The sequence below is a fragment of the Mastigoproctus giganteus genome, chromosome 10 (assembly GCF_048544385.1).
Source record: "Mastigoproctus giganteus isolate SK-2022 chromosome 10, ASM4854438v1, whole genome shotgun sequence".
NCBI classification, from domain to species: Eukaryota; Metazoa; Arthropoda; class Arachnida; order Uropygi; family Thelyphonidae; genus Mastigoproctus; species Mastigoproctus giganteus.
Window position 1 is genome coordinate 67,869,111 of NC_143584.1, and position 27,647 is coordinate 67,896,757.

Consider the following 27,647-nt stretch of genomic DNA (forward strand, 5'->3'; position numbering starts at 1 on the left):
AAGTTTATTTCATGTACATAAACTAATCTCAACACAAAGCAAAAAACAAATAGAAATGTATACCAATGTGTATAAACAAAAATGAATCATTGATGCCCAGAGTTCAGTCAGTGTGCTGACACTGACTGAACTCTGGACAATCAGTGTGCCAACAAAATCAAGCAGTTCATTTCATGTACCTTTACTTTTAAACCACTTGTACACTGGCCCCTTAACAATGACCACATGTATCCATTTATGGTACACATTGGGTGCTGTGGCATAACACTTATATGCACTGATGCAGTGAACATGTCATTACTCATAATGTCATACTCATGTCATACATTACAGGTCATACTCATGATGCTGCTTCTCAAAATGTTGATTAAATGGAGGAACTTAAAACTGACATGGCAATGATTTACATAACACCTGTTAACTCATATTTTTAATTCTTTTAAACTCCTCTCATCTTAGAAGCCAAGGGATGAAAATATTCTATGAATACATAGAATATTTTAATACCCTAAATTGTATTTATAAATAAAGGATTATTATTATTAACTTGAAATCAGTGGCCCATAATTTAATTACATACTGAACTTCTTAATAATCCTATACACATTAATCTCTTTCTCTGTGTGCATGTTCCATTTCAAAAATATGAACTATTTAAATATGGAGACAAATTTTTTGTTGGTTTACCATACAGAAATCCATAATGTCCAAAAGATATTATACTAGAAAGAAACATCTCAACTATCAAATATTCATATATTCCTAGAGTATACACTAGTCTTTCTCATATGGCTGCCTTTTCTTTAGCAAGAGCAAAAAGAACCATATTTTCACTAATATCCCACACAATCTTAGCTAGGTCTTTGTCATTTGCTTCAAGCGAAGGAGTACACTGATAACAATTATTGAAATACATCCCTCCTAAATTTTCTAGTTCTGGTGCTGTAGCACAGTATACACTTGTTGATGCTGCTTGTTGCTATGGAAAAAAATATTAAATACGAATTAATTGCAAATAAAATTATAAAATTAAATAAAAGGTTGTATTTCCGATTAATAAAACATATGAAAATGATAATTATTTAAATTTGTGATAACCAAAATCTACTATGGCAAAGTTTTCTCCATAAATCTTAAGTTTTAAAACAATGACCTAACAGTATGAAGGAAAAGGATGCATCACATTAAAGATAACTTTTTTATCTAAAGGTATATTTTTTTGTTCATCCAGCACTTAAGTTTTATGTGCCATTCAGGTAAAATTCTTTTAGCTGAGAGGTAAACATCATCTTCACAGCTGCTTTCACTTCATCATCAGTCATAGATGTTGCCTTGGAAATGTTTCTTTAATGTTTGGGGAGTCACCTAGGGCTAAATCTGCAGTATGGGAGGATGCCAGACACCTTCAAATCCCAGTAAGACAAAATTCTTGCCGATGCTGCACATTGTCATTTTAGTATTAGTAGTGGCAAATGATGCTAGAAAGCAAGCTTATACAGCATTAGCAAAAAAAAAAAAAAAAGTTGCGGTAACATTGCTGTATTTCCAGGAATTATTCTTTTGATTCTTTTATTGAGCTTTTCTAGAAGTGTCTCAACATACTAGACTAAATTGATGTGTTAATTCTTTCCAAACAATACGGTGTGGATAACACACTATTGCATTAAGAGCAAAGGATCGTGTACCTAATGAAGTTGGGACTAAATACAAGATCAAGCATCCAGATTGTGGAGAGTGTTATGTAGGAAGTCAACATGTAGACTTAAAGACCAAGATGACAGTGGGGATGGTGGGGTATGTTAGAGCACTTCTGAGAGGAAAATCAAATTTCTCCAGGAGATTCAATTATCACTTGCATAAGTATTGGCACCATAAATGGCTCAAGAACTTACATTTTTTTTAAGATTCCAACACCATTAATAAAGATGAATGGTTTCACACAGAGCACTTCTGAAACTATTTCCACTCTGTGCACATGTGGAGAATAACTACCATGATCCTTCAGTAACAGGACAAAACAGTAAAAGTGATGGCATATTATCATAGAGTAATGGCATATTATTCTATAAATAATATGCCATCACTGTAAATTTCACTGTTGGAAAAAGGGACAGTTGCTTTTGAAATATTCATGTGTTTTACTATTATATCTTATATATTTTAAATATACATTTTTTTTTTTGCATTTTATTCTGCTTTTATTATTTTATTCAATTATTCTGTCATTGATCACTGTATATTACAGTAAATCCTCAATTTAATGGACGTGGTTTAACAGACAAAATTCTTCAGTACTATATGTTGGTACTTCCCTGTAATAGTCTGGTTGATATGTTGTGTATGTACTTTGTCAGTGATGCTGAAAACATAATGCATATAATAATAATAATAAGTGCTTCCTGCGCAACTGCACTAGTGACCACCCAGGAAGGGAGAAAATGCCAACGCATGAAGTGGAGCATCGAAATGAATACGTACATCATGCAAGCATACTACAAAATAACGAAGCTGAGAAGCGATATGACAACTTACAGAGCGAGACTACATACCAAGTGGCTAGAATGATTCCCGGATATTCAGGTCATCGAACAGCGAATAGCGGACCAGAGAAGGACCATGGTCACGAAAAACCTAAGAGCCCCTGCAATCTTGGAAAAAATCAAGCAGGACGTGAGCGATCAACTACAAAGGATAAAGACTATGGAACCAGAGGAGGAAGAACATACCACTGCCAAACCAGAGACAGAAGTGCAAGAGGAAATACAACCCGCAGCAGCTGAAGTGAAACAGACGAGGTCATGATATCCAGAATAGAGGACGAGTGGAAGAAGGCCCTAACAGAATTTGAAGGAATGGACCTAACAAAGACTCGCATGATACCAAAGCAGAGACCGAATAGAACCTTGTGGAGAGTCACAGACAACCTGAATCGGCACATAACACCGCATTACCTCAACAGCAATGGTGCAACACTGGAGGCCATCCACACAGCCATGTATTGTGCTGCGGTAGCAGCCACGAGGATTAATGGAAGAGAAGCGAGAGACCAGCAGCAGAAGAACCAAAAACAGAAGGGACCACCAGCTTGGGAAAGAAGACTTCAGCAGAAGATAGAAGAATTAAGAGACAAGATAGGCCAATTGACCCAGTACCAACAAGGCAATAGGAATAAGAAATTAATTGGAAAAGTGAAGAGCATCCTCAAGAGAGACAGTGTCCACAGCAAACATGAGACAAAAAAATCAGAGAATAGGTACGTACTTGGACACATTGAAACAGAACCTCCTTGCACTCAGAAAGAGACTACATCGATATAAAGAGAGCTCCAAGAGGAAAATAAACAAGCGAATCTTCGATGAGGAACAAAGAGGTTTCTACAGGAATCTTGGAGAAGACGGGAAACAAGGGAACGGACCACCCGAGAAGAAGACTATTTCTGGGGAAACATATGGAGCAGGGAAGTAAATCATAATAGCTGAGCCACATTGATAGAACTAGAACGCAAGAAAACCAAGGACGTACAAGAAATGAGAGGATGGGAGATTCGGGAAGAAGTAGTAGTGGCATGTGATGCAAGAAAGCATGTGTATGGGCTTATGCAGCATCAGCCAAAAAAAAAAAAATCACATCATTTCCTCCAAATGCCTGTCCAGTTCCGCCTTAAATTTATTCAACCTATCAACTTCCACAACGGCAGATGGAAGTTTGTGCCAGCAATTAACCACTCGCTGGCTAAAGGCAAATTTCCGCACATCTATTCTACATCTGTCTTTTTTTTATTTGAATTTATGCCCCCTTAGGTTCGTAATCTGAAGGATCCCATCAGAATTCAGCGTGCTCAACCCATTCAAGGCCTTATACACCTCAATCAGATCACCGCACAGGTGCCTAGTCTGCAGCCACTGCATTTTGCAGAACTTAAGCCTCTCTTGGTAAGAGGATCCCTTCATTCCCCTCACCAATCTTGTTGCCCTTCTCTGTACACGCTCAAATAAATCTACATCCTTCCTAAAATGAGGCCCCCAGACCTGTACGCAGTACTCAAGGCGTGGCCTGACCATTGCCTTATACAGAGGGATAACCACCTCCTTTTCCCTGCTAGCAAAATTCCTATATATCATTGGCAAAACCCCATTACCAGCCCTGGCAGCCTGTCTGCATTGCTCAGAAAACTTCATATCTGCCTGCACAATTACTCCCAGGTCTTTTTCATTTTCTACCACCTTAAGTGTAGTGTACCACACAGTTGGTACGTTTCTCTAGGGTTACTTCTACCCGTATGCAGTACTTTGCATTTTTCAAGGTTAAACTTCAGTTGCCACTTCTTAGCCCATCTGCCCAAATTATCTAGATCCTGTTGCAGTAGCACACTGCCATTACTGTCATTAACAACCCTGCCAACCTTTGTATCATCTACAAACTTCGACATTAAGCCTGATATACCTTCATCAATATCATTGATAAATATACAAAACAACAGTGGACCCAACACCGAATCCTGTGGGACTCCACTAATAACATTAGTCCACGAAGAGTAGCACCCATTGATTACCACCCTCTGTCTTCTCCCACTTAACCATCCTTTTATCCATTAGCATTAGCATTAGTAGAGGCATTTGATGCAAGAAAGCAAGCTTATGCAGCATCAGTCAAAAAAAAAAAAAAAAAAAAAAAAACCCACTTCCACTTCACCCCTCTGTTTGTTCAAAATACCTCTCCAGCTGAGCCTTAAACTTATTTAGGCTATCAACCTCCACGACAAGGGATGGAAGTCTGTTCCACCAACCAACCACCCGCTGGCTAAAGGCAAATTTCCGCACATCTATCCTACATCTGTCTTTCCTCAATTTGAATTTATGCCCTCTCAGGTGATTATTCTGAGCTAGAGGAAGAATCCCATCAGCATTGAGCATGCTCAAACCATTCAAGGCTTTATACACCTCTATCAGATCACCTCGCTGGTGCTAGTCTCCAGACACTGTAATTTGCAAAACTTAAGCCTTTCTTCGTAATAGCACCCCTTTGTTCCATTCACTAATCTTGTTGCCCTTCTCTGTACTCGTTCCAGCAGCTCTACATCCTTCTTGAAATGAGGCCTCTAGACCTGTATACAGTACTCTAGGTGTGGCCTGACCATTGCCTTATACAAGGGAATAATCACGTCCTTATCCCTGCTGGAAAAATTCCTGTATATCATTGACAATACTCCATGAGCTACTCTTGCAGCCCGTCTGCACTGCTCAGAGAACTTCATATCTGCATGCACAACCACCCCCAAGTCCCTTTCATTCTCTACCACTGTCAGTGTAGTACCACAGAGCTGATACGTTGCTCTGGGGTTGCTGTTTCCCATGTGTAGTACTTTACATTTGTCAATGTTAAACTTCATTTGCCACATCTCAGCCTATCTGCTCAACCTTTACAGATCCTGTTGCAGCAGCATAGTGTCAGTAGTGTCCTTGACAACCCTGCCAACCTTTGTATCATCTGCAAACTTGGACATTAAGCTTGATATACCATCATCAATATTATTTATAAATACAGAAAACAATAATGGACCCAACACTGAGCCCTGAGGGACTCCACAATAACATTAGTCCACATTAGTCCAACTAAATGAATATTTTGCATCGACATTCACACATGAGGAGTTATTCAGTGAGGGGAATGCCAGAGGTGTATTCAACTCTAGCAGTAAGCTATAGAATCTCGAAATAACTGGGAGTAAAGTGGAGGAGAAACTGTTGAAGATAAACACAAGAAAGGCACCCGGGGTGGATGGGATCTATCCAGTTATATTAAAGGAGGCAGCAAAGGAAGTAAGCAAACCCTTAGCCATAATTATGAGAGCTTCCTTGGACTCAGGGGAGGTACCCATAGACTGGAAATGTGCAAATGTGACCCCAATTCACAAAGGAGGATCAAAGGCTGACACAAGTAATTATAGACCTGTGAGCTTAACTTCTGTTCCAGGAAAATTATTGGAGGCACTGGTTAAAGAAGCACTGCAGGATCATTTAGACAAGACTTCAGTTATAGCTCAGATACAGCATGGTTTTGTTAAGGGGAAGTCTTGCCTGACCAACTTGATTGGATACTATGATGCAGTCACAAAAGAACTGGATGCAGGGAATAACTTTGATATTATATACTTGGATCTTAGAAAGGCTTTTGATACTGTTGCACATGGAAGACTGCTACACAAATTGGAGCAGTGTGACATTGGAGGCAAATTGCTGCTATGGATAAAGGGGTGGTTGAGGGGGAGAAGACAGAGAGTGGTAATCAATGGACACTGCTCATCGTGGACTGATGTTATTAGTGGAGTCCCTCAGGGCTCAGTGTTGGGTCCATTATTGTTTTCTGTATTTATAAATGATATTGATGATGGTATATCGGGCTTAATGTCCAAGTTTGCAGACGATACAAAGGTTGGCAGGGTTGTCAAGGACACTACTGACACTATGCTGCTGCAAGAGGATCTGGAAAGGTTGAGCATCTGGGCTGAGAGGTGGCAAATGAAGTTTAACATTGACAAATGTAAAGTACTACACATGGGAAACAGCAACCCCAGAGCAACATATCAACTCCGTGGTACTACACTGACAGTGGTAGAGAATGAAAGGGACTTGGGGGTGGTTGTGCAGGCAGATATGAAGTTCTCTGAGCAGTGCAGACGGGCTGCAAGAGTAGCTCATGGAGTATTGTCAATGATATACAGGAATTTTTCCAGCAGGGATAAGGAGGTGATTATTCCATTGTATAAGGCGATGGTCAGGCCACACCTAGAGTACTGTATACAGGTCTGGAGGCCTCATTTCAAGAAGGATGTAGAGCTGCTGGAACGAGTACAGAGAAGGGCAACAAGATTAGTGAATGAAACAAAGGGGTGCTCTTACGAAGAAAGGCTTAAGTTTTGCAAATTACAGTGTCTGGAGACTAGGCACCAGCGAGGTGATCTGATAGAGGTGTATAAAGCCTTGAATGGTTTAAGCATGCTCAATGCTGATGGGATTCGTCCTCTAGCTCAGAAAAATCACCTGAGAGGGCATAAATTCAAATTGAGGAAAGACAGATGTAGGATAGACGTGCGGAAATTTGCCTTTAGCCAGCGGGTGGTTGGTTTCTGAATATCATAGGCTTCTGTGTCATGTGTTAATTTGTAAGTATCCCATGCATTTTTCTTCTCTGCCATATGCCTCATTAGTTCATCTGACATCCATTTTGGCCTAAACCTTGAACAATATTTCTTAGTTGGTATGTAAAGCCTAGTAGCTTCCAAGATAAGTTCTTTGAATGCTTCCCATTTTGAATTTGCTGTTGGTAACTTCATCAGTTGGTCCCACTGTATAGAATTTAAATACTGTCTCAGTCCATCGTAGTCGCCTTTACGGAAGCAATAACCCTTCCCTTTACCCCTAATGGTAGTTACCTCTTTGAGTAAATCCCACTTCAGCACACTGTGATCACTGCCACCTAGTGGTTCATTTATCTGCAGCTTCTTAATGCATGAAGAATCACTGCTGATAATCAAATCAAGAGTATTACTCCCTCTAGTTGCCTCCCGAACATGCCGATGTAGAAAACAATCATCCAATAAATCCACAAAAGCCCTGCTAGTGTGTGAGTGACCAGCCCCCAAATTCCAGTCAATATCTGGGAAATTAAAATCTCCCATTATAAGACTCTCTGATTTACTGGCCCACTCTATTTCCCTGTACAGTTTCTTATTATATTCATCAGAGTCATTAGGCCTATAGAACACTCCTACTCTCAATTTTGATCTCCCAATGCTTATGTCACACCAAACTGACTCAACACTGCACTGTCCAGCGATGTCGACTGGCTTCACTTCCTTGGTTTTTATGTGTTTCTTAACTAATAGCATAACCCCTCCCCCCCTTCCTATCCTGTCTATCCTTTCTGTAGACATTGTACTTCCCAAATTCCAGTTCTGCATCCCTTATATCTGTGTGACACCACGTCTCTGATATCCCAACAATATCTGCCTTTGATGTTTTGAGCAATACCTGAAATTCATCAATTTTATTTACTAAACTCCTAGCATTGGTGTGCACGCAAGTATACCTGCACCTGTTTCTATTCTTAGCTACCCTAACACAACCCATGTGTTTACTTGTACCGCAATGGCTCCCAGCAGTGTCTGAAATATCATGCATCTTGTTTTTCAGGCTTCTGCTCATTCTAATAGAAGCAGTGAAAGAATCTCTTTCACCTCTGCCAGTGGCTACTGTCAATCTATTGGTCTTTGTCTCCCCCCCCCCAAGCTATCAGTTTTCCGACCCACCTAACACTGCCTCAATAGCATCAGCAAATATTCTTGCACCCTTTCTTTCTTTCCATTGTAGCAACTTACCCTTAATACCATTCTGCTCCAATTTGTACAATAGTCTTTCATGTGCAACAGTGTCAAAAGCTTTCCTGAAATCCAAATAGATGATATCAAAATTATTTTTTGCATCCAGTTTCTTTGTAACCACATCATAATATCCTATCAAATTTGTCAGACAAGACTTTCTCTTAACAAACCCATGCTGTGTCTGAATTATTGCTGCAGTCTTGTCTAGATGATCCTGCAATGCATCTTTAACCAGTGACTCCATTATTTTACCCGGAACAGAAGTTAAACTAACTGGTCTGTAATTACTCGTGTCACCCTTCGATCCCCCCTTTGTGAATTGGGGATACATTTGCACATCTCCAGTCTGTGGGAGGCTCCCCTGAGTCCAAGGATGCTCTCATAATTATGGCCAAGGGTTTGCTTAGTTGCTTTGCCGCCTCCTTTAATATAACGATCAAAAATTCTCAACAACTGGTGAACTCCAGGAATAGGTAACATCTGCAACTACTGGTACAAGAAGCTCACTTGCACACAAGTAACTGGCAGAGCAGTTCACCCAAATGATAAGGCACCCAGAGACAATCCCGAAGTTTCTCACTCAAGGAATCACATATCTGAAGCCTAAAGACAAAGATACAAGAAACCCAGCAAAATATAGGCCAATCACTTGCCTCCCAACAATGTACAAGATCCTGACCAGCTGCATAACCAGGAAGATTTTTTTTTTTTGTTAGTTGGCGCATCGGCTTCTGTGGCCATATTGCACCTCCCAAGGTTTTTTCAGTACTTTCATCCAAGCTCGAGGCGGGATTCGAACCTACGACCTTTGGGTTGCCAGGCAGGTACTTTACCCACCCGGTCAACAACCAGGAATATAACAGACCACTTGGAGAGCCAGAGCATAATGGCCAAACAGCAGAAAGGATGCAAGGAGCAATTAACCATAGATGCTGCAGTTATGGAGTAAGCATACAAGAAGCACACAACTTACATCGATTACCACAAGGCCTTAGACTCCATGTCTCATAGCTGGCTAATAGAGGCACTGAAAATCTACAAAGTCAATCCAATAGTGGCAAACTTTCTAGGAGAAACAATGGCAAAATGGAGTACCACCATTAAGGTTGAAAATATCACAACCAGGCCAATCCCCATCAGGAGAGGAATCTTTCAGGGAGAGGCCCTAAGTCCATTGTGGTTCTGTCTAGCACTTAACCCGCTATCTACCATGCTCAACAGTACCAAGTACGGATATAACCTCAAAGAAGGAAGGAAGAACCTCTACACCCTCACCCACCTGATGTATATGGATGACATCAAGCACTACGTGGGAACCGAGAAGCACCTTCAGTAACTACTCCAGATCAACACAAGGAACTACAGAAAATACATCGCCAAGGCGCCCAGAGTGTTAGATGACACATGTTGACAATGCCACCTGGCCTCAGAAACGATCCAACACATCACCGCGGGATGCAAGGTGATCACCCAGACTGAATACACTTATAGACACGACCAGGTAGCCAGAATAATACATCAGAAGCTAGCAAGGAAGTACCAGTTGATCGGAGAAAGTGTACTGTACTACAAGTACGAACCCCAGGCAGTACTAGAGACCTGAACCCACAAGCTGTACTAGGACCACGTCATAATAACAGATAGGACAATCCCACACAACAGACCAAACATAACCTTGTGGACAAGAAGGAAAAGGCTACCTATCTGATTGACATAGCGGTAACTAACACTGGTAACCTGCAGAAAACCCACGGGGAAAAAATCAGGAAGTACACGAACCTAAGACAGGAGATCAAAGAGATGTGGCATATGCAACAAGTAACGACCATCCCGATCATCGTGTAAACCACAGGTATGGCCAAAGACCCTACATAACAGCGTAGCAGCAATAGGTCTCCCAGCGAACACCTACAAGGAACTCCAGAAAGTCGCAATCCTGTAGTTCCTCGACCAACAGTAATATCAAACATAACAACAACCACCCTGTGTACTTGGTAGCAATACCCGTCACGAGGGGGAACCCCCAATCAGGGAGAAATAATATATGAGCAGAAATGATAATAATAAAATTCTTTAATAGGTTAAATCATATACATTTGTTATTCCATGCACAGATAAATAGAGGAAGCTTACAAAAAATTAACTACACAAGTGATCAACCACAGAAATACAAAGTTAAGCTACAAAATAATCATTAAAAATGAAATATGGTTGAGGGCTGTGGAGATTTAGGAGGGGTTGGCAGCCCAACCTTATGAAAGAACATATTAATGGATGACTGAATGGTGGCTTTTTCCTTTTCATCGTAGATTTCTTTGTAGCAAGCAAGCATATCATTCACCCCTCTGTTAACTTTTAAGAATTGTTTGCTGTCAGAATCCATCTTCTCAAACTTCACCATTGCCGATGCAATTTCACGAAATGCCATTGCCTTCTCTCTGGTGATGAAGCATCTTGGCTCCTCATTTGGTTCATCTTGAGCTTCGTCAGCATTTTCTTCTTTTACTATCACTGTCTGCAAGTCAATAAGTTCTTCATTAGATAATTCCTTCTCTTCTTCTTCTATTAACTCCTCCACATCTTTGACATCAACCACCAACTGAAGTAGCTGTGCAACCTTTACAATTTTATCTGTAACCTCTTCATACGAATCGTCTTTTCAAATCCTTCAAAGCCTTTTACGTGCCGTGGGCATATTTTCTTCCATGCACCATTTAAACAACTTTTAGTAATTTCCACCCAGGCCTTATTAATGTTTAAGATGCCGTGGTAAATATTGTAAGATTTCCAAAAGTCTCTTAAAGTAAAATTTTTCTCATCTACTGCAGACAATGCCTGAGCAAATGTGCGTAAATAGTATGCTTTTAAATTCGAAATAACACTCTGATCCATAGGTTGAATGAGTGAAGTCATGTTTGGCGATAGAAATGTGACTCTCACATTCAAATTGAAATCATCTAGATGCATAGGATTGTCTAGGAGCATTATTTAATAGAAGCAAAATCTTGAAAGGAACATCGTCTTTACAATACTTTTCAACCTCAGGAATGAAGCAGCATTTAAACCAATCCTCAAAGAGAGATATTGTTATCCATGCTCTCTGGTTCAATTGGAAATGCACGGGTAGGGTGGCTTTATTGATGCCCTTAATGCATGAGGATTTTTTTTTTTTTTTTAGGGCACCCGAATAATTAAATTCATCTGCCATGGTGTGTGTCTTATGTCTGTTAATTGCGTGTGTTCTATGGTCAATTTGTCTGTTTTTCTGGATGAAAAACCCCAGTTTCTGGGGGAAAATCCTTGCTATCTAAGCGTGAGACTGACTAACTCAGCCGTGGAGTGAAAAAAGCCCATTAAAGCTCCTCGCATCATCGACGGGATTCAAAACAGGGCCTTTTCCACCTGGTGTGGGGAGGAAGGTGACGATACCACTGTGCTACCAGCACAGACTGCACGAGGATTTCCAGAATGGTACACAAGCAGTGGTCTTAATCTGTAACCTCCTGCTGCATTAGCCCCAAGAAAGAGCGTGGGCTTATCTTTCGACGCCATGAAACCTGGCATTGTATTTTGGCAATGTATGTTTGATCCGGCATTTTTTTTCAATACAGAGCAGTCTCGTCAACATTAAAAATTTGCTGCATTGAATAGCTGCCTTCGTCAATAATTTTTTCTAACACATCACAAAATTTCTCTGCAGCTGCAGAATCGGCACTGGCGACTTCACTGCATACTTTAACATTGTGGAAACCAACATGATGCTTGAACCTATTAAACCACCTGTTGCTTTCCACGAACTTGGGTTGGGGTTCGCCATACTTATCCTTAATATCTTTATAAATACTTGTTGCTTTTGCTTGAATGTTCATTAGACTCAGGGGCACTCGCTTCTCAATCTGATTTTCCATCCATATTATTAACAGCTGTTCCATCTTTGATAAAGCACCTGAACGCTGTTTTGTGATCACTGCTGATCTTAAGTGCGTTGATCCTTTGACATGTTCTTTTATATGTACACTGTCCTTTAAAATAGTATTCACTGTTGAAGCAGCGAGGCCTAATTCCCTTGCAACAAATGACAAACTTTGTCCTGCTTCGTACTTCTTAATCATTTTCATCTTCATTTCTAAATCAATTTTGTTTTGTTTCCTGGCGCTACCACCACTTGCCCTTTTTGTTGGTCGCTTTCCCTTCATCGTTGTAATACATAAATAGGAATGAAGAGAAGTTTCTGAAAATTTGTATTTTATATGATTGAAGATTTCAGTGAAGGGGAACACATTTCCCCATAATGGCATAAAAACCCACACAATTACAGTTATCGGCATTATCGCAAATGCAATAAGATTGAATTTACTAGGGCTTTCCTATTTTGTTTCATGGTATTGACCTGCAGAAATGTGTTTTAAAAAAATATCACAAAGGCATTCAAAAAATTGATTCTTATAACGGAATATGATAACGATGAAAGTGTAGTGCAATTTCCATTATAAAAATAACCTTTTAAAGAGATAAATAGCTTAGTAATATAGCAAAATTTTCAACTTCCAAGGACTTGGAACGAATTACAAAAAAAAAAAAAAACAAACACAATGTGTTATTGGTATTGGGTTCACATTACAATATTTTCACATTACCTCCATTTATTCCTATGGGATGCAAAATACGTTTCCATGATTTTTTTAAAGTTTGCACCAGCCGGCAAAAACTAATGTAAAGTCGAATTTCCGTAAGTCGAATATTATGTAAGTCGGGGAGTTCCTGCATATGACAGATGATGAAAATTTTTTAAAATCTGAACTCTACAACACAAATGGGACTGGTTTGTTCTGGCATTCACTTCCAGAAAACACCCATGCCTATAGGCTGAAATGTCAACTCCTTGGGAGGAAAAATGAGCAAGGAGATGATCTCAGCACTACTTGTGCAAATGTTGATGGTTCACATTGCTTAATGCCAATTAGCATACAAGTTAGTGCAATTACATCTAATATTCTAATATTACATCTAATAAGTGTCTAATATTCATAAAGCAAAATATAAGTTTAAAAAAATTTGTTTTAATGTGTCACACATCACACATCTTCATCACACATTTGTTTTAATGTGTGATGAAGATGCCCCAAATAAGCCAAGAAAACATGAAAAATTACAAAACAACCTTCACTGGAAGATGCTGCATTGAAATGGTATGTGCAACAAGGTTCATGCAGTGTATGACGTGGTAGAGTTGAAATTTGAAGAAATAAGCTGGCAAATCATATGAAAACCAATTTCAAAGCAAGTGATGGATGGTTTTGGTGATTTTATAAACAGCATGGAATTATGAAGAGTTATGGAGAAGCACCGAGTCCCCCGACAGAGGAAATAGAACCATTTAGACAAAAACGGTAGATGATGAAAATTTTTTAAAGTCTGAAATCTACAACACAGATGGGACTTGTTTGTTTTGGCATTCATTTCCAGAAAACACCCATCCCTATAGGCATGAAATGTCAACTCCTGTGAGGAAAAATGAGTAAGAAGATGATCTCGGCACTATTTGTGGTTCACATTGCTTAATGCCAATTAGCATATAAGTTAGTGCAATTTCTGTACGTAGCCAACTACTCAAGTAGTTATAAATTGGCATCATTAAGTATATCTCATATTGTGAACACCTTCATAACAAGTTTCCATGTTTGTTTGTTTGTTTATGGGCTTTATGGCGCAAGGGCAGCAAGGCCATAATGTGCCTATCTTGGTGATGTTAAACACAGTTTATGTATATAAATGTTGTTGAAGTTCCCACTGTGTTGTACAGTTGTATCTTTTTAAGGAATGAAAAAATTTTGGTCACATATGGGGTATCTGCCAGGAGGTCAGCAATACTGAAAGAAATGTTTGTGCTGGAAAAGGAGGTAAAAATAGCTTGTCGTTCACTATTGTATTTGGGGCAATCAATGCCTGCAAGAAGATAAAGATGTGTTAGGTGTGTGTGTGTGGCCTATTCATAGTCGGGCTAATACGACTTCTTCATGCCCGTTTTCATGTATACTGGATTTCCAAGTTTGGAGATGTTTCTTTACACAGAGTAGTTTGTTCCCAACTTGACTTTGCCAGATGTGTTGCTATTTTTCAAGACACCGCTTCTTTATAATTAACTTGTAGTCTGTGATCGGTATACTAAAAGGTTGATCTACAGGATTTGTAGCAGTTTTTGCAGCTATATCAGCACGTTCATTTCCAGAAATTCAAAAATGACCAGGGATCCAACAAAAGATAACTTCTTGTTTCTTCCTATTTAATTTAGTCATGGTATTCCAAATCTGTATGAGTAAGGGGTTATCATTATTTTGATTCTGCTGTACAGCTTCGATAGCACAAATGGAGTCTGTATAGATATTTGTTGATAAGGTGAAATTTAACATGAAATATAGCACAGAGTTCTGCATTGTAGCTGCTGCATTCAATGGGGAGTTTCTTGGCTATAGTAAGGTTGCGAAATACTGCTGCTGCTGCACCAACATGGGCATCAATTTTAGATCCATCCATATAGATTGGCGTGTAATGAGTTGCCATGATATTAGCATTAATAGAGGCATATGATGCAAGAAAGCAAGCTTATGCAGCATCAGCTAAAAAAAAAAAAAAAAAACTACTCCCATTTCACCCCTCCATTTGTTCCAAATACCTGTCCAGCTCAGCCTTAAATTTATATATAAGCTCAACATAAGACATCATCTATAATTAGGAATTTGGGGTTTCACTAAAGAGATGTTTTATATTGAGCTTATGTATATATGTACATATTAGATACTTCTCATAGAACTGTTAATCTGGGTCTTACGCTCTGAAAAAGTTATACCCATAGTTGTTCTATGGGAAGGAATAATTATATTTTTTTTATCTTGTCCAGAGGTCGCCTTTGTTCATATCACTTCTAATTGGTGGATGCTATTTCTCTAATCGCATACATCAGTTGAGGGAGCTTTGAACTTTCTTTCGTTTCACGCTGTAGCTCAGGGTCAGTCCACATCTTTGGTAGCTCTGAAGTATCAGTAAAATTTTTGAATTTTTCTGAAAGATTGTTTTGCGGTGCTTGATACTAGCTTTCACCATGACTTTCATTCATGCATTTAAGTCTTTTAATCTTAGTGTACATGTCTCTTTACACAACGAATTACCAGGAACCCGACTAAGGGACGGGGATTTACACCCCTGGTAATTTTCTGAAGTAGTTTGCTGTCTTTGCCTCTACTTTTAACTATTTCCTATCTAACTCTCATATCTTATGCCTCGAAATCTATTAGAGTAATTTGAGGGAAACTGAGGTGCTACGGCTATTCCTGTTGCCTTTTCCTTGGGCCTATGCCCTTGCTTTGCTTTTCCTACCCATTAAGCTACAGAAACAGAAATACTCATGTAAATATTCTAATAACGTAAGAATAAAGCTATCTGTAGGGCTAGCAGTTATATATTGCCAGTTGACCATTCTTATATATTTCTATTGCGAGTTTTATTTTTGGCACGTTTAGTAATATTATGCTATTAAATTATGCTATTCTTAACTTAAATTTAATTTTAAATTTGATCTTAAAGCTATTATGTATACTATATTCAGTATATATTAATAAGATGAGACTGGCATATAACTCGCAGAAACAGATGGCTCGTTATTATTGATGGCATATATTGAGAGGCGCTAACCCCTTGTTGATGTGCCTTTCAATGTAAGCTTTATGCAGTAATGGCATTATGATACTTGAGATTTGGTATTTTGTTAATATTTGATTTAGTAGAGTAGAGGTAGCAAGGCGCCTCCGTAGCCAGGTGGGAAGGAGCAGCAGTGCGTAGCACACGCTTCTTCATTAGACCGGGATTCGAGCCCGTCACCACCAAATATGGAGGATGCGGAAAGGTCAGGGAATGACCACTGCATATCCTGGAGCAATATGGCCTTAGTTGCTAATGTTCCTAAAAGCCAAATAACAAACAAACAGAGGTAGCAAGATTACATGCTAGCTGATCTGGAAGCCTCCCAAAGAATTCCAATAGGTTCGGTCCGGTGTACTAACTAGCGGCCAGCCTGTGAACACCATTTTAGAGCTGTACTCTCGAAATGTATGGAAGATTGGATCTCACCATGATGTTCATCATAACCTCAAAAGTCATCAGTCATACTGCATGATGGAAGAAATGGGGAAGGGTTGACCAGAACTTAGCTCTGAAGACTAAACATGAGTTCCACCACTTCAAGCTTCCAATAAGCAAAGTGGTGGTATTGCACCATCTACATCCTAGTATTGCCTGGTAACCCAGAAGGGTGGCATTCCTCCATGTGGTGTGGGCACCACACCTCGACCCCTGCTTACATTGGTTCGTACCTGGGTGGTCACCCAGTGTGCTTGCACATGGAGGTTATACCCAGGATTACTAACAGTCCCACCATCGTGAAGGTGCAAGCAGAGGATCTGGCTGTCACAAACCATCCGGACTTTGCCAAAATTGGGTCTACTTGACTTGAATGTCACCCGAATATCAGTTCCATCAGCATTTTAGACCAGGTAGCAAGTACAGCTTGTCTGGCATATCTGAGAGGATGTCTGTGACAACCTCAAGGAACAATTCTTCTTCTTATTTGTACTACTATACTTTCGCCTTCACAGAGTTCAGATATTATTATTCCTAATCTATTAGTTTTTATTCATCTCATTATCCACATGTTTCTCTTTGCGTTAACTTAATTTTAACTAATTGGCAATTTACCACATCCATCACATACGGATCACCACATGCATATTAACTCACTAGAGGTATTTCCATTTCTTTCACGATGACTATTGTTGTTACTTCATCGCGTCTTGGATACGGTAGATATGCTTTACATTTATTCTTATTTTGATTATTAAATTACGTTCTCTGTCGGGTCAACAAATGTTCAATATGTGCTTGCATAAATACTTTATATTATCTTTCTTTTGATTCTAAATTTTTAACTATCTTTTATTGGTTTAGATTCCAATTACTTAATCTCTAAATTTATTACTATTATTATTTCATATAACTTAGCAGATATTGATCATTACAGAAACAGAGAACTCGTCGTTTTTTGCCTTCAGTCTGGGTGGTTGGCCACAGACGAAGTCAGGTGACTTCGTCTGTGGCCAACCACCCAGATTGTGGGTATATATATATGTGTGTATATATATTAATTTATATTCTCTTCTTTCCCCCTTTTTGTGTGTGTGTGTGTGTGTGTGTGTGTGTGTGTGTGTGTGTGTGTGTGTGTGTGTGTGTGTGTGTGTGTGTGTGATTATGTTCGTGGGAAATACAATGTTGACCCTGTTTGGTGTGATATAAGCACTGGGAAATAAAAAATGAGTAAGTGTGTGTTATAAGCCTAATGAATCTGATGAGTATAATAAGCAATTGTGCAGAGAAATAGAGTGGGCCAGTAAATCAGAATGTCATATAATAAGGGATTTTAACTTTCCAGATATTGACTGGAACTTGTGGACTGGTCACTCGCACACTAACAAGACTTTTGTGGATTTATTAGAGGACTGTTTTCTAAAGGAACATGTTCAAGAGGCAAACAGAGGGAGTAATACTCTTGATCTGATTATCAGCAGTGATTATTCATGCATTAAGATTTTTGCACATAAAGAAACCACTGGGTGACACTGATCACAATGTACTGATGTGAGAATTACTTAAAGATGTAAATACCATTAAGGCTAAAGGGAAGGGGTTTTTTAAAGGTGCTTTTGTAAAGGCGACTACAGGGGGTCTCAGAAAGTTTTTAAATTCTGTAGAGTGGGATCAACTGATGATGCTACCAACGTCGAATTCTAAATGGGAAGTCTTTTGGAGGCTACTAAGTTTTTCATTCCAATTAAGAAATACTGTTCAAAGTGTAGGGCTAAATGGAAGTCAGATGAACTAATGAGGCTCTTGCCAGAGAATAAAAATGTATGGGATGCATATAAAGTATCGGGTGACACAGAAGCCTATGGCAGATATAAACTAGTCTGTAACCAAGTCATAAAGGAGGTTAGGCAGGCGAAGGCAGATTACGAGAAATCTTTGGCAAAGGATACAAAGAAAAATAGTAAAGAGTTCTTTACTTATATAACCTCTAGAAAGAAAGGAATAAATCAGATTGAACTACTTAACATTGATGGGTTCACTATTGATGATCATGCTCATGTAGCAGATAAACTGAATGAGTATTTTGCATTAACATTCACACGAGGAGTTATTCAGTGAGGGGAGTGCCATAAGTTTATCAAACTCTAAAAAAAAAAAAAAAGTAAAGCGCAGCCATTATCAACCCACTGCAGGATGGAAGCCTCCTCAACAATTCATGCTGAGGGAAATGGACCATAATCTGCCACTCTGGTCCAGTGCGGGTTGGCAGATCGACCGTATTCAGCAGTCAGGGGCTTGAACCCCGGTCTACTCAAGTGAAAATTGGATTTTCATTCCTGTGATCATGACATACGGTCGAAAAGCGTTGTCAGCTTCAGGAAGGAAAATCGTTTTGAATATTTTCGTTTGATTCTTTTAATTGCGTTAATTTGATTTTTAATTGTTTTAAATTGATTTGAATTGTGTTAAATTGATTATTTAATTATTTATATTTTACTCTAATGTACCGGTAAGTTGTCGATTTTTTCGGATCACCACAGTTTTTTGCGTTTTAATTTCTGGAGGGTATCATACGGAAGTGTTCTACGCACTATATTGAGGTAAACTCCTCTTATTATTTTACTAATATTATTATCAACATAGAACATATTGAGTAGTACAGTTCTGATTCATACTATCTAATATATATATATATATGAAAAAAATACAATTTAACATTATAGTGTATCAAACACTGTTTCAGGAATTCCACATATTTTTTGAACTATATAGACTAGCAACATCAAATGACTATTTTGTTAATAAACAAATAATGCAAATTTATGCCCAAATTATCAGGATTTGTTTAAATATTCTGAATTGAATTAGCAAATTCAAATTTTACTTCTTTTTTTTTTTTCTGCGAAAAAGACAGAGTATGTTAGGATGATTGAGCTGGAGGATGAGTCAAAAAAAAAAAAAAAAATAAATAAATAATTGTAACCTGTTTAATAAATATGGAAAACTGGCAGCTATATTGTTTAATTTTCCAACCCAGAGAGCCAACCCTTAGATGCAGTCACTTCCTGGCTTCTTTAAGGCTACAGCAGGCTACTTAAGAAAGTAGATGGCTATAGCTTTGCAGCAACATTACAATTAAAAAATAATTATTCCATAAACATATTTCATACTCACCAGAGATTTTGTGAATGGTCTAACCAAGGCAAAAAACAGTCTATACAGCCACCAGTTACGTGATAAATATGTACTGACTAGATTTCCAGGATGAAGTGCATTAACAAAAATTCCCTTTGTGCACCACCGAGAATTCAGTTCATCAGAAAACAGTATATTACAAAGTTTAGAATTATTATAAGCCATCATTGATAAAAAACCACTCTGTGTTCTTGGTGATAATTTCTCTTCTGATATATTATTTTTTGTTATGTTACTGTACCTGCAAAAAGAAAGATATTTAATGCAAACAAATAAATAAACAATAATTATTATTCTAATTACTTGAATAGTTGAGAATTTTATCACCATTAAATTCTAAATATCTACAATTGTATATTTGAATTAATTTAGAAAAGTGGATACGAAGTTTCAATCCAGCAAAATGCAAGGTCTTGCATTTGGGGAAGAGTAACCCCAAAATAAATTATATGCATAGTGGAGTTGAATTAAAAACAGTAGAGCAAGAAAGGGATCTGGCAGTTGTGATATGAGCAGATATGAAGTTTTCTGAACAGTGTAAACAGGCAGCCAGGAAAAGTGGAATTTTCACTGTGATAAAGAATTTGAGAACTAGGGGCTATAAATTCCAATGACAGGCATTAAAGTTTACATTAGATTATAGGATGTTTTCTTTTAGCCAGTGAGTCATTGATTGTTGGAACAAGTTGCCCTCGCAGGTAGTTCAGGCTGAAAATTTGAACAAATTCAAAGGTCAACTGGATAGTTACCTGTATTCAGAGGAAAGCAAATATAATTTGTATTTTCTTATCTACTTGGTCTTTTTTTTTTTTTTTTTTCCAGTGCAGCAAAAGTCTTGTAGTTTCCTTGCACTATATGGCAAATGTAATGACTATTTTACCACAGGGGCTCCTAGGGTACTCAAATTTTTTTTTGGCTGGTGCAGTATAACCTCGTGCTTCCTTGCACTTCCTTGCATGGCTAATAATAATAATAATGTCAATTGTTTTAAGATATACTGTATCTGTGGATAAAACAACCACTAGGTGGCATTGATCACAGTGTACCGAAGTGAAATTTATTAGAGATGTAACTGCCATCAAGGATAAAGGGAAGGGTTTTTTCTTTCGTAAAGGAGACTATGGCGGTGTCACAGTTTTTAAATTCTATACAGTGTGACCAACTGATGATATCACCAACAGCAAATTGAACATGGGTAGCATTAGCATTAGTAGAGGCATATGATGCAAGAAAGCAAGCTTATGCAGTATCAGCCAGGGGAAAAAAAAAAAAAAAAAACTTCCACTTCACCCCTCCGTTCGTTCGAAATACCTGTCCAGCTGAACCTTAAATTTATTTAGGCTATCAACTTCCACAACAAGGGATGGAAGTCTGTTCCACCAACCAACTACTCGCTGGCTAAAGACAAATTTCTGGACATCTATCCTACATCTGTCTTTCCTCAATTTGAATTTATGCCCTCTCAGGTGATTATTCTGAGCAAGAGGCAAATTCCCATCAGCATTGAGCATGCTCAAACCATTCAAGGCTTTATACACCTCAATCAGATCACCTCGCCGGTGCCTAGTCTCCAGACACTGTAATTTGCAAAACTTAAGCCTTTCTTCATAAGAGCAACCCTTTGTTCCATTTACTATCTTGTTGCCCTTCTCTGAACTCGTTCCAGCAGCTCTACATCCTTCTTGAAATGAGGCCTCCAGACCTGTATACAGTGTGGCCTGACCATTGCCTTATACAAGGGAATAATCACCTCCTTATCCTTGCTAGAAAAATTCCTGTATATCATTGATAAGACACCATGAGCTACTCTTGCAGCCCATCTGCACTGCTCAGAGAACTTCATATCTGCCTGCACAATTACCCCCAGGTCCTTTTCATTCTCTACCACTGTCAGTGTAGTACCACATAGTTGATACATTGCTCTGGGGTTGCTGTTTCCCATATGTAGTACTTTACATTTGTTTCATTTGCCACCTCTCAGCCCATCTGCTCAACCTTTCCAGATCTTGTTGCCGCAGCATAGTTTCAGTAGTGTCCTTAATAACCCTGCCAACTTTTGTATCGTCTGCAAACTTGGACATTAAGCTTGATATACCATCATCAATATTATTTATAAATACAGAAAACAATAATGGACCCAACACTGAACCCTGAGGGACTCCACTAATAACATTAATCCACGATGAGCAGTGTCCATTGATTACCACTCTCTGTCTTCTCCCCGTCAACCGCCCCTTAATCCACAGCAGCAATTTGCCTCCAATGCCACACTGCTCCAAATTGTGCAGCAATCTTCTATGTGCAACAGTATCAAAAGCCTTTCTAAGATCCAAGTATATAATATCAAAGTTATTCCCTGTATCCAGTTCTTTTGTGACTGCATCATAGTATCCAATCAAATTGGTCAGGCAAGACTTCCCCTTAACAAAACCATGCTGTGTTCAAGCTATAACTGAAGTCTTGTCTAGATGATCCTGCAGTGCTTCTTTAACAGTGCCTCCATTAATTTTCCTGGAACAGAAGTTAAACTCACAGGTCTATAATTACTTGTGTCAGCCTTTGATCCTCCTTTGTGAATTGGGGTCACATTTGCACTTCTCCAGTCCATGGGTACCTCCCCTGAGTCCAAGGAAGCTCTCATCATTATGGCTAAGGGTTTGCTTACTTCCTTTGCTGCCTCCTTTAATATAACTGGATAGATCTCATCCACCCCAGGTGCCTTTCTTGGGTTTATCTTCAACAATTTCTCCTCCACTTTACTCTCAATTATTACAAGATTATCTAGCTTACTGCCAGAGTTGAATACACCTCTGGCATTCTCATCGCTGAATAACTCCTCATGTGTGAATGTCGATGCAAAATATTCATTTAGTTTGTTAGCTACCTGAGCAGGATCATCAACAGTTGAACCAACGATATCAAGTGGACCAATCTGATTCATCCCCTTCCTTCTAGAGTGTACATAAGAAAAGAACTCTTTTCTGTTTTTCTATGCATCCTTTGCCAAAGATTTCTCGTAATCTGCCTTCGCCTGCCTAACCTCCTTTGTAACTTGGTTACAGTTCAACTTATATCTATCATAGGCTTCTGTCACGTGTTAATTTATATGTATCCCAAGCATTTTTCTTCTCTGTCATATGTCTCATTAGTTCATCTGTCATCCATTTTGGCCTAAACCTTGAACAAAATCTCTTAGTTGGTATGTAAAGCCTAGTAGCTTCCAAGATAAGTTCTTTGAATGCTTCCCATTTTGAATTTGCTGTTGGTAACATCATCAGTTGGTCCCACTGTATAGAATTTAAATACTGTCTCAGACCATCGTAGTTGCCTTTACGAAAGCAATAACCCTTCCCTTTACCCCTGAGGCAACTACCATAATCAGATGAACTCTTTGAGTAAATCCCACTTCAGCACACAGTGATCACTGCCACCTAGTGGCTCCTCTATCTGGAGATTCTTAATGCATGAAGAATCACTACTGATAATCAAATCAAGAGTATTACTCCCTCTAGTTGCCTCCCGAACATGCTGATGTAGAAAACAATCATCCGATAAATCCACATAAGCCTTGCTAGTGTGTGTGACCAGTCCTCAAATTGCAGTCTATATCTGGGAAATTAAAATCCCCCATTATAAGACTCTCTGATGTACCGGCCCACTCTATTTCTCTGCACAATTTCTTATTATACTCATCAGAGTCATTAGGCCTATAGCACACTCCTACTCCCAATTTTGATCTCCCAATGCTTATGTCACATGATCTCCCAATGCTTATGTCACAGCATAAGCATTGGGAGATTATGACATTCAAGGAATTAATCTTGGAAGCTTGGTTTTAATACCAACTAAGAAATACTATTCAAGATTTAGGCCTAAATAGATGTCAGATGAACTAATTAAGACTCGTGGCATACAAGAAAAATGCATAGGATGCATATGAATTATCAGGCAACACAGAAGCCTATGCTAATCTGTAATCAAGTCACAGAGGAAATTAGGCACGCGAAGGCAAATTACAAGAAATCTTTGGCAAAAGATGCAAAGAAAAGCTGCAAAGACTTCTTTACTTTTGTAAACTTTAGAAGGAAGGGGATGAATCAGATTGGTCCAGTTGATATCGATGGTTCGACTATTGATGATCCCATTCAGGTAGCTGACAAACTGAATGAGTATTTTGCCTCTACATTCACACATAAGGAATTCTGTAGGAAAATGGGGGTCAAAAGTTTACCAGACTCTAACAGGGAGCTGACTGATTTTTGTAATAACTGAGAGAAACGTTGAGGAGAAATTGTTGAAGTTAAACATAAGAAAGGAAATTGGGGTGGATGGCACAGCCGGCCAGAACAAAAGCGGGGCCCGGTGCAAAGTTGACTCGCGGGGCCTCGATACAAATTTCGAACAACAAAATATTTATTGCATTTTGATATTTATTAAATTGCACAAATTGGTTTAGTGATGATTACATGAAAATGATAAATAATTAAATTATTTCAATAAACTTAACATTTCAATCAGAAAAAAATCTTTAATAAATCAAATAAGAAAAATAATTGCTTCATATACTTACAAAATACAATTTGGTATGCGGCTTAATCGAATAAGGTCACAAAATGTGATTTTTGTTTCATTTTCTTACATGTTTTATATGTTTAGCAAATTCATTGATAATATCATCATCGTTTAATTTTTTGGCTATTTCGGATTCGATAGATAAAATGGCTAAGGAGGTAAATCTTTCTTGACTAATGCTAGATCTCAAGTAATTTTTTATTAATTTCAATCTTGAGAAAGATCTTTCTGCAGACGACGGTAATTGGTAAGGTTAATATAATTTTCAGAACAGTAACAAAATTCGGATACAATTCAAATAAATTATTTTTCAGTAAATATTGCAATATTTGTAATATTGCGATCCTGGAAGGCAAAACTCGACAACAAATTTTGATTTCATTAAATAAATCAACGCAACCAATATCGTCTTGCGAGGTCGCATTTAAGTCTTTGCAACATTTAAGAAGATCGTTTTCAGTCAGTTTTTGAATATTATCCGAATTATACAAAAAACCACATGATGTCTCATGTTCGTGATAAATTTTGAATCTTTTCTTAAAAGAAATAATCGCACTATCGATTATGACTAGAAAATATTGAATTCTGAAATATTCTTCGCCTGATGAAATAGGCTAATCGGTTCCTTCATAACAAAATTGCTTTGTTTTTCGTCCAGTTCTTTGATTCTTAAATTCAGATGTCACTCATAATTCTTCAGCTATTTCCTTTGCAGTTATTAAAGAAGATTTGAATCCTGATTCACGATACAGTTCAAAAAAATGTAAAAGGCCTTTTAAATGTGAATTTGCAGTACCCATATCTATATTTCAATTTTGAAATATCTCGCTCACAATATTTACTTCATTCAGTACATCATACCAAATGACCAAACTTAATAAAAATTCGAATGAAGTAAGTTTATTTTCGATTGATTGGATTTCGGATTTCGTTTCACTGGTATGTTCATAAAGATATTTCAAAGCTATAGAAAATTGTGGTATCTCACACATTTCACACTTTCGAGGCGACATTCCCACCTCATTTCTAACAGTGGTTTTGGAGGAAGATGTTTGACACGCTCTTTTAATATATCCCAGCGTATCACAGAACTTTCAAAAATATTATATATGCTTTGTAAAGCATATATAATATTTTCCCAAAAAATGAATTTGCGAGAGAAGATGATTTTGAAATGTCTCCAAGAACTAAATTCAAATTATGACTTCCGCAGGGCATATGTTGTGCTTTGGAATTCTTTTGCAGGATAAGTGCTTGCACGCCTTTATATAAATCTCTCATATGAGCTCTGTTATCGTATCCTGTCCTCCACAGTTCCCTAAATTTAATTCCTCCTTTTCTAATATGCTTTCAATTCTGGCTGATAACCCTTTTCCTGTCGAGTCTTTTACTCTTTCAAAACAAATAAATCGTTCTTGTATACTCACATCACTTTCAGAGTTATCTACATTAACATATCTTAAAATAACAGATAATTGTTCTTGATGGCTTACGTCTTGGAGTGCAATCTAATAAAATTGTGAAATACTTAGCTTTCCGAACTGTATTTATTATTTCCTTTCTAACTTTTTTAGCCAAAGCAGAAATCAGTTCGTCTTGTATTCTACGAGATAAATAGGAACGCGATGCTGATTCTACGCACCGATCCAAATGTTGTTTCATGATTGGGTCAAATCTTGCGAGTAATTCTATGAGATCTAAGAAATTACCATTGTGCGGTTTATATAAAGCATCGCTACTGCCCCTGAATGCCAAATTATGCTCCGATAAATATAAAATTGCAGCCACTATTCGTTCATAAACACATTTTAAACGCTGTGTTTCGTTTTTAATTATTTTTTCATGTTCTTTGTCAATAGTGTTTCCAAGTTTCAGATTCTTTTCAAGTTGTAACAATTTGTACGTAGCTTGTAAATGATATTCCGATCTTTCGTGATTTTGTAATCGCGGACTTAAATGTACCCAATCGTTAAGTCCAGTTAAACGCAGAGAAGTGGCATTTGAAGAGAATAACTTACACACATAACACAATGTGGCATCTTTTATACTTTGAGTAGAGTAACCACCTTCGTTCTTGACATTCCCCATTCGTTAATTTTCAGAAAAACTTCCGTTATTTTTATCTTTGGGAAAATCGTAGTTTTTTACTTGGGTCACGCCATTTTGTACGATAGCCATTCTAAATTTATCAGTTATAATTTCGGGCCAAGTACCAGGATCATTGATATCGACATTTTCGTCTTCGTGGCTTTGTTGATTCTCTTGAAGCTGCGGTCCTCGGAATAATTCATCTTGTTCTTTGTTCGACGCTGACACAAAATCCTCCGTCTGTACGTTTCCCTCTGCTTCGTGATTATCTTCCCGTTCAACAGTTTTCTTATCATCGCTTTCCTCTTCATTAGGACAAAGGCTGGCTTTATGATGATCAGGATCATTTTCGTGGATGTAATTTCATTTCGGCGAGTTTGATCTTGCAGTAACTGTGAATTGTGCGTTTCTTCAGTTTGTTGTACATTTTCGGTTTTAAAAAATTTTGCGAGGGAGTTCCTCTGTTTTTCCGTAATTTCTTCTCTCTCTTTTTTTTCTTCAATTTATCAGAGCCACACATTTACTTTCTTTCTGCATCTCTGTCTCTACTAGTCATGTTGCCAAATAGATACGAATATGTTATTTATTTTCGCACCCTCGCGATAAAAACGTACGATGTATGATCAGCTGTCATAATAATAATAATAAATAAATTTTCTGTTTATACTCCGGGACGACCAAACGGTCAGAGGAGTTCACAAGATAGACAGATTACAAGAAACAGCACCGTATTCAGTAGTCACGGGCTTGAACCTCAGTCACTCAAAGCAGGTGTACTTATGCACCCGCGCGCCCGACCACTAGGCTACGGTGGGCTTATATATACATATTCGTATTTGTGGGGAATATTTATTCAATAATTTCAAATGAAACTCCATAAATTATTATATAATTATTATTTTTATTTGTAAGGAGAGACATTTTAAATATATTTGAAAGAAAATATATTTCTCCGTGTTCTTTGGAGAATTCTTGGCGGGCTTTCAGATAATGTTTTATTGACATTTTATTTCTTATGTATATTAAAAAATATGGACATTTTGCGACAGCATTAAAACAAAAAAAAAATGAAATCATTTTTATTTTGCAAAATCAGTCAGCGGCGCGGGGCCTTCAAAAACGTGGGGCCCTGTGCGCTCGCACCCCCCTCGGGCCGGCTCTGGTGGATGGGATCTATCCAGTTATACCCTGGTGCGCAAAACTTAAGGACCAACACTATTTCTAAAGGTTACAACCACAAAATCTTTACTTAAGGTACTCTTTACTGATGAGAGTAGAT

General features: G+C 38.1%; 1 protein-coding gene across 1 annotated transcript in view; it reads right to left on the reverse strand.

Moving 5' to 3' along the window:
- Positions 1-590: 590 nt before the first annotated feature.
- The window catches only part of Wwox (WW domain-containing oxidoreductase), a 190,983-nt gene continuing 163,926 nt past the window's right edge, over positions 591-27,647 (reverse strand). The window contains exons 8-9 of the mRNA XM_090384097.1: positions 19,688-19,949; positions 591-979 (exon numbers count right to left, since the gene is read on the reverse strand). Of these exons, the coding sequence (XP_090240223.1) occupies positions 785-979; positions 19,688-19,949 (457 nt within the window). The 3' untranslated portion in view covers positions 591-784. The remainder of the gene's footprint in view (positions 980-19,687; positions 19,950-27,647) is intronic.